The 16,008-nt window shown below is 46.4% G+C and overlaps 1 protein-coding gene and 1 non-coding gene across 2 annotated transcripts in view; both read right to left on the bottom strand.

Annotated features, from left to right (window-relative positions):
* LOC142584835 (glutamate receptor ionotropic, kainate 3-like) overlaps nt 1-16,008 on the bottom strand; it is an 87,990-nt gene that overhangs the window by 33,594 nt on the left and 38,388 nt on the right. The window contains exons 4-8 of the mRNA XM_075695129.1: nt 8,313-8,479; nt 4,671-4,724; nt 4,241-4,405; nt 2,524-2,679; nt 1,868-1,972 (exon numbers count right to left, since the gene is read on the bottom strand). Coding sequence (XP_075551244.1) covers nt 1,868-1,972; nt 2,524-2,679; nt 4,241-4,405; nt 4,671-4,724; nt 8,313-8,479 — 647 coding nt within the window. The remainder of the gene's footprint in view (nt 1-1,867; nt 1,973-2,523; nt 2,680-4,240; nt 4,406-4,670; nt 4,725-8,312; nt 8,480-16,008) is intronic.
* LOC142586485 (U2 spliceosomal RNA) lies at nt 12,273-12,461 on the bottom strand. Its single transcript, XR_012829241.1, has one exon. It is a non-coding gene; the product is annotated as a U2 spliceosomal RNA (small nuclear RNA).

Here is a 16,008-nt window from a genome sequence, read left to right as displayed (position 1 = left end):
GTGTTCACAACAAGCGTTTACGTGTACTCTGACATTTTCAAACTAAATCTTAGTTGCAAGGCAGCGCTTGTGTCAATCCGCCTGCTGTTGCGCTATTTTGATAACGGATTCCCGACTAGCGCGGCCACACACCTCGTAAAGTACACAAGGTCATGGTCGCATGCGCAATCTTTGGCCCCTGAAAACACAAACGAGATAGCTACAGTCTCTTTAGAAATAAGGCCAAGCTGCGAGACTAAATGCATGACTACCTTTTTTTTCTTTGTTGTTGATCTTCACATTTGTGAGCCGACCGTGCCCGGTTCTAGAGAGCCATGCTGCAAATAACTAACACTTTGTACGCCTCACATAAATACTCGTACAGGATGCGCTATATGTCGCCCTGTTACAAAAAATTGAAATTTATTCTTGATGTGCGTACAAACAAAATTATCTATTATATTTCGCGAGGTTTGGTTTCTTATCTGTGGGCAATGTCAAAAAAGGAATGTTGGAAATCTTTCGACCTTATACGCAATGGAGCAGTTCACCCGCAATTTGTGTTTCAAGACGCATCATTGCAAAAATGAGTGATGGGTATATTCTTATGCACTAATAAATTTATGTTAGAGAAGTGTAGCAGTAATTTTTTTCCAGAGATTCTAATGTGTGCATCGCTTCAGACGTGAGTTGTCAAAGGTAAACTTACAAAAACAAAGGTAGTTGGTAGTTACCTGCCTTGATATGCAGCGCATTCATCATTTGGAGATTATTATAGACGTTAATGCGATTAGCAATGTCATAATGGGTTTATAATTGGTGATTGGGAGAGGGAGGGTATGTTTCCAATGTTATGGTGAATATTATGATCCTTTTTGCGAATATTGCAGCTACTGAAGAAACGACACCAAAGCAGAGCTGTGATACGCACAAGTGCAGTGTGTTTATTAAAGAGCTTGACGAGTCACGCGAATGGCCGGGCTTCGCTTTCGTACTTGCGTTGTTACTTTATTTATTTGCTTTTGAAGAGCGGCGTAAGTGCTGTGATCCAAGCTGGCGTGAAATAGCGGTCCACATGCATGTGGACCACATGGGAAACTGGGCCTGACGCCAATGCCCAGTTTCCCATGTCTGCAGGGGCCGAAGTTGTGTACACCCAAATCGTCTGTTCGGACTCATAACCAATGACACGCACTCAGTGGCCCAAGGTGGCGTGAAAGAGGCTAGAAACGTACATGACGAAAAATGCGTTGAATTCCCCAAGATTGGTAATCGCATTACAACTACAGTACGCAGAACGTAGACAGGGCACTCCTCAACGATGTTGCATAAATGGTGCCTCTGTAATCACAGCGACTAAACGTAGCAATAAAGCGCTTGGTAACTCAGAGTCATGGTTCAGAACCTCTGCCGAGGTTCAGAATCGGTGTTGCGCTTCAGCAGCGCGTAACTTGTTCTTAGGGCATGAGCACGACGTCGCGTGCAATCCTGCCTGTGTCCTAGACAAGCTTTTCTTCCTATGCAGATTTCAGATTGATTTCACATTTCAGATTGTATTGTTACTTTAAACGTTCATATAACTTTCATTACGGACTATTGGCAAATGATTATCCGAAATTCTGAAAGGAAACGTTTAGGATGGAAGAAACTTTTTATTTTTACTTCTTCTGCTTCCTCTTTTTCTCTCTTCCACATAACGGAAAAAAATCTGCTCCGTTTAAAGGAAGCAACTCGGTCATATGGTCACCTACAGGTTTCACTCTTTCTCAGCATTTACTTTTATTTTACTGTTACTTCATGACCGAAATTTCAGTGTCCCAATAGTGTGTCCACATCCTTCAAGAGCAGTGCAATCCCGAGCGCAGTTTGTCGAGCGAGAGCTGCTCACCTGTTCGGTGCGGCCCCGGTGCCACTCGAAGAGCCGCAGGTCGTCCAGCTCACGTTCCCCGTCCTCGTCGAAATTCACCTCTCCTGTGAATCCGTCGTAGCTGGCCTGGAAACCCGAGAGGTATACTCCACTTTAAATTGACGCTCCGGAATATCACAAAAAAAAAAGAAAGAAGAAGAAAGAACGGCAAATAACAGCAGGACAGACAGACGAACCAATTAATCGCTGAAATTACGGGATTTCACTTGCCAAAACGGCGATCTGATTATGATGCACGCCGTCTAGGGAGGCGGGCTAGGGGCAATACGGCTTGAATTTGGAACACCAAGGGTTCTTTAACGTGCACCTAAATTTAGGTACGCGGGGGCTTATACATTTTACTATTTAATTATGTTTTGTTCATATGGCTCTTAGTAACCCTACGCTTCACGATCAGCCGTGCGCCACCACGGGCTATCCGCCCCACACAACGTGGTCACAAATTACCGCTTGCCTGCCACAGGGCGAGCGCCTTTGTCTCGGGAGCTTTCCGTGGCTTCAAAATTGTCGCGTGACACTGACTGCTACACTTCTTTCTCTCCTCAATGCTGGTGTAGTCGGCTCTAGTCAAAGCGAGAAGAAAAAAAAAAGAAGTACACTGGGGAAAGGACACTGACGCTCTTTAGGGCATCCAGCAGCTGTTGGCCGTCCTTCAGATAGGTGGCGGTGTCACACTCCACCGTATTCGGCTCCAGGCTGCCCCCGGTTGTCGACAGGTTGTGCAGCGCCGCCGCAAACACGTGCACGGCGTCGTGCACCAGCGCCAACTGCGTCTGCAGTCACTCGACCCAAGAATGTCGAAAAGTAAGAACGTTACTGTTCATACTTTCTGCAAATGTTCTACGACACAGATGAGTACATTTTATAAGCGACGATGGCTCGGGCAATGAGGTTTTCAGATAATAAAGTTATACCCCTGACATACGGGCACTCTAAAGTCCTTTAGGTAATGGCACATCTGCCGGAAAGGCGTTCAAGTGTAGTGACACAATAAAGGAGCATATCCCTTAAGGCAAAGTTCCTTTGCGGGAAAGGAGATCGCGCATCTACTTTTCGAGCGGAAAAGGAGTTACTCTCGCACACGGCGTGTACAACTCGTCAATAAAAAAACCTGCCACACAACTACAGTGCCCCATAAGTATTCCTTTACCTTGCGAAAATGTTTTAATTTTTAGCGGTAATGCGATTTGTCGAACATTGAAGATTTACTCTAGCTATTCTCTCAAACGCTCGCATCACGTTGCTAGTGCCGCCACGTTGAATTCCGGCAGTGTCATTTCCTGCGTCGTCGATATTTTGGTGTGTGGGCATCGTAAAACCATCGTTCGCTCGGCACGTAGGCCCACCTTCCGCGGTAGGCGGCTCGAGGGGACACCGCCGAAGCAGTCAACGTGAAGCATGCTCACGATGAGTGGACGTTTGAGGTTTTCCACTTTCGCCCTGGCTGCGTTTACGTCATCTTCAAGAGATCTGGGAGCGGCAAGCGTCAGAGCGACCTCAACTCTTGCTTCATCGCTAGTGTTTCGCTGAGCCATGATGCACATACGCAGTTCTGTCACGCGATCACAATTGTGCTAATAACACATCCAATAAAACGCGTTACGCCTGCATGCATGGAGGAAGGGACAGAAAGTCGTGAAAAATGACGAGAGAAACGAGGCCAGCACCAGAATAAACAGCATGCACAGCTATTCTATCACACTGTAGCATAGCAAAACACCGACTGTACATAGTTGCTAGACCAATGTAAATTGCTGCTAAGAGAGCAAAAACGCGAATAAAATAAACTAATATACGTTTTATAAGGCCATCAATAAGACAAAAAATGTTTTTGGGCTCTACACTAGATAAAGGTAATCCAAGTACGCAGCTCTATAAAAAAATTTTTCTCTCTTGCTGCTTTGACAAGCAGCGCTTTTTCTTTATTCTTCTTCTCTCTTTTTTTTTTTTTTTTTTGCGGCGTTCATCTGCGGAACACCCTGAGGAAGTTAGTGCGGTGCCGTGCGTCATCGGCGCAACTCCTTTCTGCGAAGGGTCCTTCAGAGTAACAAAAGAGGTTTACTGCAAAGGACTTTAGTTTTGCCCGCGTGTCAGGGGTATTAGTAATCCCTCTCTCTCTCTTTCTGTCTCTCACTCCGATAAGGCAAAGAGGCAGTATTTATAGTATTTTCCAGCCCTAATGCGACTCCCTCTGCTCAAGGGAGGCATACAACTTGGAGTAAGCCTGTGCATACGAACAAGAGATGGGTTAACATCGGTAAAGGTAAGCGCAGATGATGTCTTTGACGGCGAACCTCATAGTGACCACTTTCGCCCCGGCTGCCGGCCCCTCACCTGCTTCTCCCGCCCGCCAGCGGTGAGCTCGGGGTGTTGGCGCACCAGCCGGCGGCCCAGCAGAGTGAAGTCGTCGTCGTCCAGCTCCAGCATGCGGAAGCTGTACACGCGGGCTTCGGCCATCGCCTGCCGAAGGGCAGGCCGGCTGCCCGGCACGTGGGCGTCCTGCGGCATGCGCGCAGGGCCACGCAAGCGTCAAGCACGCAGGACCACCGCGCCCGTTATAACCGCGCTAAATATTTTATGTTGTCAGTCCAAATAAATTTTCAGACTACTGAAATTTTTAGACTACTGATTTGCAATTTTCTTTCTTTTTTGAGGTGGGTGGGTGTGCAGGAGGAAATCAAAGGAGTACTACTTTCATCGAGATCGGGAGAGCTAGGTTAGTACGGGTAGTAAGCTTTTGACAACTGGACGCTGGTCCTCTTACCAGTGACACGAGCAGGTAACTGTGTACCTCCGTCACCAATCCGGCCTCCAGCGCCTGCGAAGGAGGGAGGAAGATGACTCAGAACAAGCTCAGAACCGGCACACTATCCAGCCAGATTATCTGAATTATGACGAAAAGTGAAACAAGACACAAGAGTACGAAGGAAGGTTACCAGTTCTGCATATTACCCAACTGGATATGGGCTTGCTGCAGTCAACGAGTGACCTACAATAGTATAAGTTCGCTCCTCGCTGCTATTGCCTTTTTTCCCTTTTCTTGAGCGAGGACGAAAGGAAAAGGCTGAGGCTTGTGTAGTTTGACGTTTGACGTTTTAGTCGTAGAGATAATACATCAGAAATATACAGATGGACGAATCTGAAGCATTTGTTTATGCCGACTCGCTTACCCCAGAAGCCCGAAAATCAGCTTGCAAGTTATCAATGCCAATGCTATACTTAGCTGAAAGTATAGCACTATAATCGGTGTTAATGATTAGCTCTTGACCATTTTTTCTCCATGCTTTCAATGAATCCAGTTATCCCGCGAAAGCTGCGTGAATTTGCAATGTTGCCCGCATATTTGTAATTCAAGAAAGAGTGATTTCCATATTCTTTGGACGACCTGTTGCCTTTGGCTGGCACTAAATCTTCGGACAAGTTCGCCACTTCCACTTCATCTTCTTTTGCAAGGGTTATCTGCTTGATTCGTCAGAATTAATGCATGCAACCCCGTAAAGAGGACCCGCCACTCTTTGCAAGTCTGTGTCTGCGTCTTGTCTGTAGTACTGTGCAGCGTGTATGAGAAACCAGAGCGGAAAGTTCACGTGTCAACAGTGGCGCCGTAAATCACACGTTTTCAGTGTAACATGCTGCGATTTCTCGCCGCAAAATTAATTGCTCATGTTGAGACACACGTGTCCACCTCCTGATCTTACGGGCTGCCGGCGTGTAAGAACGTATACGAGCGCGTGCGCTTCTCGCAACGTGCATGGCCTTGGACAAAGCTTTGCTGGGACCTTCGAGCTGATGCAAAGGTTAATGTACGCGCGCGTTTCTTGTCGTTCAATATGTCGCGGAAATTTGTGGTCCCGCTGTCGGGTTGCTACCAAACATACTTTATTTACACACTGAAGCTATCGTAGCGCATCCTGGGTATACCGCTAGTTTGCCATATCGTTATCTCCTTCGACGCCAAAAATAATGAGTGACCCGAGTCACGCAGAATACGCGACTACCGAGCCGTGACCGAATAAGTGACAAGCGTGCGGGCCCTTTGTGGTAGCATCGCCTTCCCGACGTCGCGCGCTCCACCAAGTGTTCTTGCAGTGTACAACCCTGTAAGCATCAGGCTTTATTTTTTTTCGTTGTAGTAGGCGCGAAGAGAAGCAACCTGGTCGCTGTACATTTCGAATTCCCAAGCGTCCGAACTCCGCACCAAATTGCGTCTATAGGAACGACTAACTGCTGGACTAGCTGGTCTTTTACAACCGTTGAGAAAAATTAGCGATTAAAGAAATAGTAAACACAAATAAATTTATGGGTTTGAGCGCGATGTATATGCGCTATCACGCGCACAATAGGTGGACATCACAGACACTCGCGCACACGCTTTACTGCAGTTTGAAAATAGTACATCATTATTACAGGCGACGTGACGACCGACACCTTTCAGCTTAGTCTGGTGAACTACATTTATCGAGACTTATCTCGCATTTATGCGAAGGGGAAAGTTGGTAATCAGCAGAGAAAACAATGCGCAAACTTGTCTATGTTTTGTTCGTCATTTCTTCTTTATTATTTTCCTATTATTTTACTCCCGAACAGCAGCGCCTTTACATTAGTATGGCGCCCCAGATTTGGAAGTATTCTCGCATGTTTGGACTGGTCATTTTCAGAAACGATTATGAGAAGTTACCAGACGAAGTCTTTCGTTTACTTCGATTGAAACGTAATCCATGTTAACCGATAAGCTCTTCCTTAGTCCCAAAAATTCTCTGTACTAATCTCATAAAGGATCTAGCGTGAAAAGTTCAAGCCCGTCGTTTTCCGTCGCTTCTTTTCTGACTTACCAGTTCTCCGCTCACAGTAAGACCGATGTTTCTTATATTCCAGAAGAGTAATTTAAAAGTACGGCCAAAGTTATTCTTGTTTTCATATTTCTTTGAAACGCTGCGGCGCTTTCATGCTGACAGCATGTATTTCCCCATAAGCAGGCACAGTTTACCTCTTAGAAGATCCATTAAATGCCAACTGCAACGAAATTTCAGTTTGACTGGTGTGGTTATAAATTATGATTCTACACTAAAAGAAGCAACCTTGCCAAAGCCGTATAGGGCTGGAAATTGTCTGTTTTCTTATTAGCCGCCATTGAATAGTGCCTAATCAGACGAATTGTGCACTCGGTGGTAAGTGTGGAGATGTTCTGGGTCATCAACAACGTCGTGGGCAGTCACTATATGGGCAAAAGGCAATGACAGCGATACTTCTTTTTTTTATGTTTGAGTACCGGCAACTTCTACTCTTTAAAGCTTTTCGTTACGCATCTATTCATACTTCAAACGAAAACCTTTTGCACGGACACTGTTCTATATCGGCACTGTTTGAAGCTGCAGCCTCTTAGGCGGTCAAAACATTTCCTTGCACTGGACCTTTAAACAATCGCGCAACCTTCTTGGTCTACCGGGCAGCTATTTCTATACATGGCACCTCACGAACCCGTGAAAAGGGCAGGGCTTACAACTGAAAAATTAGTTATCTTAGTGTTTAGTGGAAGCAAAGCCTACAGCAAGCTTTAATTATAGTTTTCTAGCCAATGTGCACCGGGATCTAACGAATGTCGCAGTCTCGACGTTCTCACCAGTCTTTCTGGATTTCTTCATGTTCGCGTGATTTCTCCTGGTACCATTCATCACAGGCAAAAGAAGACAAAGGACCTAGAAAACACAGCAAAGAGAACACCGCGACTGCTTCGTCCAGCCAACAAAGAACCAGTACGTGCCAGTTTCAGTAGTCTAGAGCATGGGGAGCACCGAGGCACGAGCACCATTCGGCCACGCATAGCGGAGACGGCTGCGTGCCATAACGATATGATATTTTCGACGGCCGATTAGTTAAACATAATTCGCCGCTTAGGAGTTATAAAAACTTAGTCCACCTAAGTCGCCAACGCTAGCTTCTGAACTTACAGCGCAAACACCTAAGACGGAACACAAAAGGAAGATACGACACACACTGGCGCTGTGTGTGTCGTATCGCTAGCTTGCCCTAACGCTAGCTTGCTCCGTGCAATGCCTGGCAGCCAGAGGATATTTTATAATATTTACAAGATATGTTGTTATAGGTACTTTATTTTAACAGTGCAGGATAACGTATAGCGATGCAGTACGTTCTACCTTTTTGTGTCAGATAAGCACATGTTTATTTCTTTCACAATAAGGCATACCGAGCTTAGTTTAGATTTAAAAAAGAACTTCCCGAAATTTGATGTAGGGTGCTTGTTCGCAGCTAAAGTACCCCGATCGCTTAGTATTATCCAGCATCTTCCAAGTGCTTCTCAGTTGACTCAGAATATTCTTAGCTCTGAATTCAACAATATGGCCAACAGTTATTGCTGTCGCCAAGTGCTGTTCGCAAGTCCACCCACCTGCATCAGGACGTCCTCGATGCGGTTTTCATCCACGTCGATGATGATGTTGCGGTATCCCGACTCCACCAACTCCGACCATACGTCGTCCTCGGACAGGTCGAAGGCGAGCAGTTTGCGATCGGACATGTCATCCTTTCTCTCCAGCTCCTGGAGTCGATCCAGTCCTGCAGGCGCATGCGTCAGTCGCAGGATTAGGCGGTGCGCAATGCTGCGAAGAGCTCGCAGTATATAAATGTACGAGTGGAAGAGATGGCGTACGACTGTCAAAATGCGCCTAGCGAGACTCCGTATGCTATAATGCGCGGTCAACTTTACGTGGCAATGAAGCGAAAACTACGCAGGCGAAGGGTACGTGAGACAAGTAGTTCCACAGTCTCGTTCGTTTAAACTGGTGACCAAAATGCGCAAACGTCTTGCTTACTACAACGCTTGTGCTAAAATAAGACACAAAATACGCTACCAAGCCTTCAGTTTGACTTTTATTTTTCGCTCTTTCCTCTTCCACGTCTAGTTAACGAATGCTATACCGTCCCAAGTCAGAGGAAAACATAGGTGCAGTTTATTTCGTGGTTGCTTCCACGGTCACCTGCGGTCAACATGTTTGCTGACGACTTACTGCCGCAGAACGCCACATTCGTTTTGCAGTTGAAGTCGCAATCATTATTCCTGGCAGCGCAGTCTGCATTCATGAGGGGGCGAGGTGGGTAGAACGTTCGGGCAGTTGGATTTATGTGCACGTTAAAAAGACTTAAACTTGCCAGAATTAACCAAAATCCCTTTCCTGCGGCTTTAACATGGTTACAGCGTAAGTTTTTGGGGTAAAAACCCGCGAATTATGAGCTGCCTTTCTATGCCCTACAGTCACGGTTCTGTAGCAGTGTTGCGGATGCCACCTCGGTTACCAGTGCGAAAATCCGCTAACGCGATGAACAGCTGATCGTTTATCCGACTCCTTAACTCCAGCTTGCCTGTGCGGTTCAGCGTCTCTATTAGCTCTGAGACCTTTGAGTGGCGCCCTCTCGCGTATGACGTCAGCGGGGATGGGGGGCTCCGCTGCTGCGGCGCGCGCTGTCAACGCTACGTCGCTTGAACGGCAGTGGACCAAATAATAATAGCACGTTGTTACTGCAAATTGGTTTAGCGTCACATGTTAAATTACAGGTTATCGATTACAGGACTGCTAACAAAACACTCTCGGTCCCATCATTGTCTCTGGTACCCCTTTCTTTTAAACAGCTTGGCCCGCGTTGGCTGCGACACATGGTAAGACTGTCATTGCACCAGCAGACATGGGGGCAATATGACAGTGCACATGGTAGCCATGTGTTAACGGTTACCTGTGCGTCAATGGTGAGGACATTTGGTGAACACAAAATGAGAAAAGATCCCGGCTTAATTGGTTGTATCTGATGTCTAGCCAATAAACATTATCGCTTTTCCCTTTCACTTCCGGTAGTCAGTGTTTCGTGTACTCTGTTTTAGCGTGAATAAATATCGACTGGCTAAGGTTTCCGTTAGCTTATGGGGATAGACAATTAGTGTATGTTGTACTACTAGTAAAGCAGAGAGCTGGCCCAGCGGTGCGCGCTTAAATGAAATAAATAAAAAGAAGTAATAAACACGGTGCACCAAGCTTTATACCATGCCGTTCTTTTTCTTTATGTTCGGTGTTCACCTCTGGTTTCTTTTTTCAAGTAGGGTTACCGGATTCAGACTTACATCTTTATTTCCGTCAGCTCTCTGCTTTTCTATTGCACGGGCAGGAATAGTTAGAAAGTCGAATGAAGGCAAGTGGAAACGTAATGAGTTGTTTCATTAACATGACCTATTTCTATTCCAATTCTGCAATCAGCTCTCAGCGATTGGTCAAAAACTTTTTGGGCCGCCCTCACTTCGCCTGTCAGTCACGCGACGTCATAAAACCGCGAAAACTCACCACGTCAAGGTGATGTGTACGCGTTAAAGATGCATTAATATGCCGAAAAAAACTGAACTTTTCTCTGAATAGCCACAGGCTGCCCCGTTCCTAAAGGAATAAAAGTGCTGCCGCCGATCGCTCAAGCACTGGCTACTCGGACCTGCCGGAGAGCGTGGGTTTATTTGCATACAATAAACCTTTTTTGCGTAGCCGTGTAACATTTTCGAGCACTTTCAGCACGTTTCAGCACGTCTCGCTGAGCCTACTTTTCTTTGCTGAGGATACTCTTTAGCGGCATTCTTAACCTTCCGTTGCATGCCGCCGCTATTTTCGACCAGCCACCGCAAGCTAATTAAGGGAAAGTGGACCAATCGCAGACGCCGGCACCGCCCTCTTCACCGGTTATCGATTTTCTGTGCAGTGGCTAGGCCCTATCGAATCGCTCTCCACTTGAGCGTGCTGCTCGCCTCTCATCAGCCAATTAGATAAGAAAAGCTGCTTAGTGTAGGTAATGTTAATCGTACTAAAGCGAACAAAATCGGCCTCATCTATACGAGGAGAGCGTTTGATTGGTCTGTTTACACAAGCCTGCGTGTAACCGCCCAATGTTTGCGTCGGCGGCTACGCAAGTTGGACGTCAGGGGATTGGAAGAAAACATATTGGAATAGTTTAATGTTATAGGGCCCCTGTTATACCTAGTCGCGGTATCTGCTTCACACTCACTGAAAAAGGTTTCCGGAGTTTTCTCACAGTTAGCTCCCGGTAAAGGCGCTCGAAAACAAGGTCAGGGATGACGGCTTCTACATCAGCAAAATTACGGGAAGACATCAGACTGGGATACAAAATTACAAACAACCTCCGCATTGTCGGCGACTCGATCGCAGCGAAGGAATAACATTTGTTAAAATGTGTGCTCGAGTCATTTGGCTTAACATTTCTTGCTTCAGCGCAACAGTGTCACAGATAACGCGTTTTCTTTCTTTGCGGATAGTTGTGTTACTAACGATAACGTATCTACATCAAACGCAAAGTAAACTGGAGATCTTTCGAAAAAAAATGCATATCGCAACGTTGCCTAACGCGTTAACACTCAGCGTGTTTTATGGAACCAAACTAAAAAAGAAAACGGTTACAGAGATCGTAAGTAATCAGTGCGTTAATCAGTTACCCTGCCACGCAACTCTTTTGATGACCTACTAACCCTAACCATTCTACCAGCGTGAATTTTTAAAATTGGTCTCCGTTCGAACGCAACTATGTTTTTATTAGTAGCTGTTATCTTCCACGATGGGAAAGATGCGAAACCATGAGCGTAAATGACCGGACAGGAAAGTGCATACTCGGTAGTAGCAAAGATGCCTTGGCACGTGAGTTAATGGTGGCGTACTATATGAGAAAGAGACGAGGTATTTGTATCAGCGATACATGCCCGCGTGCACTAATGAACATGTATTTATAATGTGTATTTTATAATAACCCCTTAAAGCAGGAATATAAATGGGAAATTTAGTTTCGTAACGTTTATTGCATATTCAGACTCACGAAAACCGTAGAGTTAAATAATGAATTAATATTTTGCCGTTATTAAGCGTGGTTTGTCAACCTTACAAGATGTTGATTCCATGCCAAAACACTCTATACAGGAATGGCAGATATCGTAACATCAGCTCTTTCACGTCTAGACTACCTGGGAAAGCGACTATCCAGCCACTAGGAAAATATGAATAAAACATTGTAAAAACAATGAAGGAAGTGAACTCGCAACATGACGACATAATGGCACCCAGAGCAATCAACTTCCAACACTTTACAGACGTTACAGAAGCTTGCAGCTCATGCTTAATCAGAAGTGTTTCAAGATGTATGCGACACGTTATATTTATCCCTATTTTCGTCAGTGTTGACTCACTATTTGCAATGCACAAGTTTGCACGCAGGGTCTGAAGGGGATAAGTATCCAATTTGGCAATTCAAGTTTCATTGCTATTACATCGAGGCTGTACATGGCTGGTTTTCAGCGGAACGATATCCGTATGCATAAACGTGGGCCGCTCTCGAAGATAGTGCTATACTGGGCCGACCCGCGGCGGAGGTGAAGCAGGCTTCAAGCACTCCGCAAACGTGCGAAAATAATTTTAATATATTGAGTCCAAATACAACCCGTATCAGATATTAACCTGATAATAACACATACTACACTTTAACCTACGCCGGCCATGTCTACGTTCGCACCGTCCTCTCTTTGTCGGCGTTCCAAGCGCTTCCGTATCTAGTTTCTTTTCTTTCCGCTCTCCAGTGGTGGCGTTCCCGTCGAAATGTCACGAGTGTCTAGTTTCCTCCGGCTCCCCAGGGTGCCGGTCCCATCGTCCACGCGAATGTGCATATAAATATAACCAAGTGTATTGATAAATATAATCAAATGTGTATATAAATACCACCAAACGTATAAAGAAATATGACCAAATGTATATATAAATATCAATGTAAATATAATCATGTGTATATAAATACAACCAAAGGAGGGAGTTTGTGGGGAATCAGTTTGGTGTGGCCTGTGTTGAGTGTGACCGCTTGTGGTTTTAGAGTGACCTCAGAGTCATTACTGCACTGCGGGACGTCGACCAACGCACGGTCGCCTTGGCTACGGTGAAGCAGCGTGCGCCCTCGGAGTGCGGTGAGGTGCGTGCCTGTTGTACGTGCCGGGATTCGTTAGCAAAAGATGCCGTGCCGCGTTCTGCAACAATACATGGGCGTGGGTACCCCACGGTGCCTCGCCATCTTCCGCGGCTCAACATTGTGCAGGAGCGACTTGTCGCGCCTCGCCTTCCCTTTGTGTGCATACGGCGTTTGCTGCAGGGCAATGAACAGTTCGCCATTAAGGGGCCCAAATACACAGCTTCGCTTGCCATCCGCCTTCACAGAGTGAAATGACACTTAATTTTCTTGTCTGCTTTTGGCGCGCAATGCGGGAACCTTGGTGAAAAAGTAAAATAGAATGCTAAAAGATAAAAATAAAAATGAAGACCCTCTTTTTTGTTCTGTGATTTCCTCACGTATAGTGTGGCGTCTTATATATATATATATATATATATATATATATATATATATATATATATATATATATATATATATATCGAAAGAAGCCAACAAACACTGACAGGATAACACAGTATAAATTACTTGTGCTTACTGCATGAAATAAAGAAACGACAAATTAATGGAAATAAAAGTGGATGAAAAAACAACTTGCCGCAGGTGGACAACGATTCCACAACCTTCGCATCGTTCACCACCTGCGGCAAGTTGTTTTTTCATCCACTGTCCTTTCCATTAATTTATCGTCTCCTTATGATGTGACTAATAAATATCGGGCGCCTCGGTTAACCCCGTTTCTTCTGGTTTTTGTATATATATATATATATATATATATATATATATATATATATATATATATATATATATATATATATTGACACGTCTACTTATCTTTATCGGGCGACCACGTTTCGCCACCTAACAAATGTAATCGCACAGCGCGGGACGCGCCTGCATGTATCCGAAGTTTCTGGAAAGTTATAGATACTTCTACCCGGCTATCTGTTGTCGCCGAACGTTGTGTTATCTGATTTCATCGTCTGACGCGAATGGTGTAGAACTTTGTCCGCCGCAAGACGACGAGGACGACGACGCCTTCCTTGGGATAATAAGCGCGGAAGACTTCACTAAACAGCAACGAGCAGACCCGGAGCTAAAAGGCCTCGTCGAGCATTTGGAAGGGAACACCGACGTTGTCCCTAGGGCATTTAAGCGCGGGTTGTCTTCGCTCACGCTACAAAACAACCTGCTCGTGAAAAAGAACTTCTCACCAGTCCGCGCCAGCTACCTTCTTGTTGTACCGTCAGCGCTGCGTCCAGAAATACTGCACGCCCTACACGACGATCCAACCGCTGGGCACCTCGGGTTCTCCCGGATGCTGTCGCGAATACAGGAAAGGTATTACTGGCCGCGTCTGACCGCCGACGTCGCCCGTTACGTCAAGACATGCCGAGACTGTCAGCGACGCAAGACACCACCGACAAGGCCAGCAGGATTACTACAGCCGATCGAACCTCCTCGCCGACCATTCCAGCAGATTGGGATGGATTTGTTGGGGCCGTTTCCGATGTCAACATCCGGGAATAAGTGGATCGTCGTGGCGACGGACTATCTCACCCGCTTTGCTGAAACCAAAGCTCTACCAAAAGGCAGCGCAGCCGAAGTGGCGAAATTTTTCGTCGAGAACATCCTGCTGCGACATGGTGCTCCAGAAGTCCTCATCACCGACAGAGGAACGGCTTTTACAGCAGAGCTCACCCAGGCCATTCTGCAGTACAGCCAGACAAGCCACAGAAGGACAACTGCCTACCATCCGCAGACGAATGGTCTCACGGAGCGCCTGAACAAGACCCTCGCCGACATGCTAGCAATGTATGTCGACGTCGAGCACAAGACGTGGGACGCGGTCCTGCCGTATGTAACCTTCGCTTACAACAGGGCGGTGCAAGAAACAACACAGATCACGCCGTTTAAGCTGGTTTACGGCAGGAACCCGACGACGACGCTCGACGCCATGCTGCCCCACGTCACTGACGAAGAGAATGTTGACGTCGCTAGCTATCTCCAGCGCGCCGAAGAAGCCCGACAGCTCGCCCGCCTGCGGATCTAGAACCAACAGAGGACCGACAGCCGACACTACAACCTCCGACGACGCTTCGTCGAGTACCAGCCCGGCGACCGAGTTTGGGTTTGGACACCGATACGCCGACGAGGACTGAGTGAGAAACTACTGCGCCGCTATTTCGGACCCTACAAGGTCATTCGACGTATTGGCGCACTGGACTATGAGGTCGTGCCAGACGGAATTTCGCATTCACAATGGCGCCGCGCACGATCTGAAGTGGTCCACGTGGTGCGTCTGAAACCCTTTTACGGACGCTGACGAACTTCCTTATTTTGTTGTTTTCTTTGCTACGGGTGTTTTTCTTATTTCGTTTGTATGCAGCATCGGCTCGATGCTTTTTTAAGAGGGGGGGTATTGACACGTGTACTTATCTTTATCGGGCGACCACGTTTCGCCACCTAACAAATGTAATCGCACAGCGCGGGACGCGCCTGCATGTATCCGAAGTTTCTGGAAAGTTATAGATACTTCTACCCGGCTATCTGTCGTCGCCGAACGTTGTGTTATCTGATTTCATCGTGTGACGCGAATGGTGTAGAACTTTGTGGAAGGTACGCGGGTCCGAACGATTAGTCTGGAACATTCGACGACTGCTGTATAAAAGCCGACGCGCTTGACTCGCTGATCAGATTTTACGACGATCGCCGACTGCGTTCGCCGCTCTCGTTGTGCTTTAAGTGTAGCCTGTTTTGTGGGCACAGGTTCGCCCAATAAAAGCTAGTGTTTGCCTTTCACAGTTTTGCTACTGTGTTCTTTGACGTCACGACCACGTGACAATATATATATATATATATATATATATATATATATATATATATCTGACCCAGCTAGTCAAGGGCAACAAGTAGTGAACTCTTACATTGCGCCTTCGCATGCGGGCAAGCTTATCCACCAAGCGGTGGTTAAGGCTTCAGTGAAACGGCGAAATTGAAATTTCCCCGCCACGTCGCCTTCAGGGACGGGAAACCCAACGGCACAACATACAGCTGGGCTTGCGACCGGACCGACGCTGGCGACCTCGGCTTGAACGGAGGCGTACTGTGTGTACATACTC

Source organism: Dermacentor variabilis, chromosome 6, assembly GCF_050947875.1.
Source record: "Dermacentor variabilis isolate Ectoservices chromosome 6, ASM5094787v1, whole genome shotgun sequence".
NCBI classification, from domain to species: Eukaryota; Metazoa; Arthropoda; class Arachnida; order Ixodida; family Ixodidae; genus Dermacentor; species Dermacentor variabilis.
Note: the sequence above shows the minus strand (reverse complement) of the source record. Positions and strands in the feature narration are given on the sequence as shown.